Source organism: Haemaphysalis longicornis, unplaced genomic scaffold (genome assembly GCF_048455015.1).
Source record: "Haemaphysalis longicornis isolate Haplotype H1 unplaced genomic scaffold, Haemaphysalis longicornis Haplotype H1 scaffold_1458, whole genome shotgun sequence".
Taxonomy (NCBI): domain Eukaryota; kingdom Metazoa; phylum Arthropoda; class Arachnida; order Ixodida; family Ixodidae; genus Haemaphysalis; species Haemaphysalis longicornis.
Window position 1 is genome coordinate 9646 of NW_027526251.1, and position 4166 is coordinate 13811.

Here is a 4166-nt window from a genome sequence, read left to right on the forward strand (position 1 = left end):
AGAACTCTTCCGTGTGTGCCTTCTATACTTTTAAACATCGTCCTGGTTTCACAACTTGACCCCCTTCCACTTCGGAGCTGTTGAAAAGATGCGGAACAAACTCGCGTAAAGGGCCAAACTGTAACACGCACAAAAAATATTAAGCCTGTTTACCTCAAGCCAGAAGTGTAAGCAATGCTTTGATGTTTTATGTGCCGCCACGCAGGAAATGAAAGACCTCCTGAGGCGCGTGTCAAAAGCGGAATCTCACAGGTTCGCTGACTGCCTGGTGGTCATACTCATGTCTCACGGCGAAGAAGGGTTCATATATGGCAGCGATGGCAAAAAACTGCGCCTCCAGCATGACGTCTACGGGCCCTTCAACAACGAGGAATGCCCCACACTTCAAGGGAAGCCAAAGATTTTTCTCGTTCAGGCGTGCCGCGGAGGTGGGTGCACCTTTCATCCGTGTCGTGACGAATACACTTCGCTCATTTTTTTCTAGAGATTTCTTTTTGAGTAGGTAAACCTCAAGTGGGAGTTCCCTTATTTACAAGCACTAAATTGTCTGACAAATTTGAGTGCTACTCTTTCTAGGACAAAACGTATAAGAAAGCAATTCCAATGCATAAAGAAACGACTTTTGTCATGCCTTATAGTGTTGAACACTTGTACTACTGTTTTCCCCAAAATGTGGCTTCGGAATCAGGTTAGCAAAGCTCGTCGAAGAAATTTTAAAACAAAATGTTTACTCCGGAAAAGGCAAATGCTACATGAGTGTACGCAAAAACTCTCCCAAGAATACATTATTCATACAGACGAAACTTAGCGTCTGTTGCAGTTTTAAAGCAATTTATTTCCCTCACGTGATAATAAGGATAGTTTTCCGGTCACATGCTGTCAAATCTTTTCAGTCTTTTGCATGTACAGTCGGGGGAGTTTATATGTACGGAATAATAAATGAAATGTAAGAATATGTACTAATGGAAGTATGATGCTATAAAAATGAAAAATAAAAATGTAATAAACATATAAAGGTAAAAATGATAATAAATGAAATTTTTATGCCAATGAACACACGCTGAACCGCTCGTTTATTTCTCTATGCTAAATAACTTTGCCCGGGACAGCCTTGACAGCATAACTATGCTCGGGACAGCATAACTATGCTCGGGACTATGCTCGGGACAGCACAGCGGTTTGAGATAGGTGGCGAGGCACTGGAAGTGGTAAGCGAATATATCTACTTAGGCCAAGTTGTGACCCAAGATCACAACCATGAGGCAGAATTAATTAGAAGGATCAGAACGGGGTGCGGTGCATATGGCAGACATTCTCAGATAATGAATAGCAGCCTACCATTGTCGCTGAAGAAGAAAGCGTTTGACAGCTGCATCTTACCGGTACTCACCTACGGGGCAGAAACTTGGAGGCTCACTAAGAGGGTTCACCTTAAATTGAGAACGACTCAGCGGGCAATGAAGAGGAAAATGATAGGTGTAACATTAAGCGACAAGAAGAGAGCGGAGTGGGTCAGGGAGCAAACTGGTGTTAAAGATATATTAGTTCAAATTAAGAAGAAGAAATGGACGTGGGCAGGGCATGTAATGCGTAGGCAAGATACCCGCTGGTCATTAAGGGTAACAGAGTGGATCCCTAGAGAAGGCAAGCGTTGCAGGGGGCAGCAGAAAGTTAGATGGGCCGACGAGATCAAGAGGTTTGCGCGGATAAATTGGTCACAGTTGGCACAGGACCGAGGTAATTGCAGAATAATGGGAGAGGCCTTTGCCCTGCAGTGGGCGTAGATAGGCTGGTGATGATGATGATGATGATGATGATGCTAAATAACAGCGACAATCAGGGCCGAAAATGTGAGCCCATTGGCGCCAGCGACTGTGTGACCTACGGTGCTGTCTCCATGAAGCTTGAGAGCTCTCGCAGAACATTGCTGTAGGCTGCGTGTGTCTATTTGGGGCGCCCGTACATGTTTCGTAGAGCGCTGCGCTCTCCGTTTTTCAATGCTCTCGCACACTCGCAGTTCAACCTACGGAAGAAACACACGTGCTTGTATCTCAGCACTATTACGTCATTTCTGAATGAGCCTGTCATTGGAGTGAATGCGGCTCAAAAAGCGTCATCAAAGTGCGGGATGATGCGTTTTGCAAGTGCTCACTTGTCCAGCCTGTTTTTGCTGTTGTAGGTGCCAGTGTCAGTGCTTTCACGCGTTCTGTAGATTTTTTAGTCATGGTGTGTTGAAACTCACATATTTCATACTCCAGCTTGGACGATAGGTCAAGGCATGACTTTGCGTGCTTTCTCCTTTCTGGTTTGGTGAATGAGAAACGTTAATGGGATTGAGCTACGTTCCAATGCGTAACCGTTTTGGGTAATCCTTTTCTAATGCGCTTTTACGCAGGCGAGTGGGACAGCGGAACCGATGATGTCAGGATAAGGGCGGACAGTCCAAACATACCAGACGGGAACTCCACGGTGACTTCCGAGCCAACCCGCAACCGGATACCTGTTCTGTCGGATATGTACATCGCATACGCGACTATTCCTGGGTACATCGCACTCAGAAACAGGGCCATGGGATCCTGGTTTCTGTCGGCAGTAACCAAAGTGTTTAGTGAGCATGACTGCTCCATGTCCCTGGATGGTCTGATGCATCGAGTGCACGAAATGGTGATGGAATGTCAAACTCTCAGGCGAAACAGGCAGACACCAAGTGTCAACAAAAACGGGTGGACGAAGGAATTTTATTTCAACCCTGGTTACTTTGTGTAATACAGTTTTTCCGTTTTTTGCAGAACTCCATATATGCGTGTTCTTCTGGCTCGGAATCTAACAAGGTCGCTCAAATACTTGCCTCCATTGATCCAATTGTCCGCCAAAGCAGAGTATAAAATGATTATATAGTTCCCAAACGTAGCCCAAATTCACAAAACGTCGAGACAATAACAGGCATCATTTAGCATTCGTGTCCTATATAAACATTGCTCACACATTCATGTAATTACTAGCCCTTCTGCGTGTGCTTTAATCACAAAAGTTGACAATATTCCCAGTTCTAAGAATAACATCACTCAACCGCCGACCATAAAATTTACGCATGTTGGCCCTAACTACCACTGCTTTGCGACACGTATATCTATCGCGAAGAAACCAATTTACATAGTAATCGCCATGGAGAAATGCTATACAATGCCATCGTGTATCGCCTACGGATAACCAGTCCTGGGTGCTGAAGTAGCCCAAAATGCTTGTTTCGTAACCTTCGGTTTTAATTATTATTATGAAGCCCAAAGAATGCTTTTCTGGTGTTCTATTTTTCATGAAGGAACCCTTATATGCCTGCTTGGAAATAAAAACACTTCGACCAATCTTTTTATTACGCATTTCAATAATCTGCAAACTGCGTGGAAATAGAAAACATCTGCAATTGCTATGAGAAGACGTAGGCTCATTTCTGTCAAAATGGTAACACTATGCATGTGGGACGTGACTAAATAAGCCAGTGGTCCTGAGCGCAAGCGTAATCGAGGTAGTTGCGCCCACTGACTGGGCGTATACGATTGCGAAGAAAAACACAGGCGATTGTTGTACACAATTTGCCCTGGCGGCGCCAAGATAAGCCTCTTCGTACGTCCGTGATGTGTGGAGTTTGTCATCCGGTAATATAAAAATATAAAAACTGTTTTTATGAATACATACGACCTGATTTGACCTTCTGTAACGTGTATCATAACTCGGGCACAAGGTTAGGCTTATAATGGGGAAAACAAGGGCGCAATCCTGAAATACCCGCTCATTGGTATCGTCCGAACGCGGTTTGCACCATGGAACAGGGTGGCACGCGGTGACACAATAGCGATTAAAGCATTTCACCCATTCTTCTGTTGGGTTCCAGGACACTGTGGGATTGCCGCTAATAAAACCGCTGATCATATCGCCGCTTTCGCTACACTGCTTTATACAGCGCACTTACCAACACCACCCTACACTGACTTCAAGCGACACATAAGACAACACCTTCGTAAGACATGGCAAAAAGAGGGAAGTGAACAGATAGACACCAAATTAAACGTAATAACACCCCACTTGGGACCATACACCACTGACACACGCAACAAATACGTATAAGATGCTCTGGGTAGGCAAGGGATAGGGCACACGCCTGCAACGCA

The 4166-nt window shown here is 44.8% G+C and overlaps 1 protein-coding gene across 1 annotated transcript; it reads left to right on the forward strand.

The window, feature by feature from the left end:
* Positions 1 to 205: 205 nt before the first annotated feature.
* LOC144165674 (caspase-2-like) lies at positions 206 to 2829 on the forward strand (the record flags this gene model as incomplete). The annotated part of the gene is made up of 2 exons (XM_077695485.1): positions 206 to 428; positions 2396 to 2829. Coding segments are annotated over 2 exons (594 nt in total), but the record flags the coding sequence as incomplete, so codon positions are not given.
* Positions 2830 to 4166: the final 1337 nt, after the last annotated feature.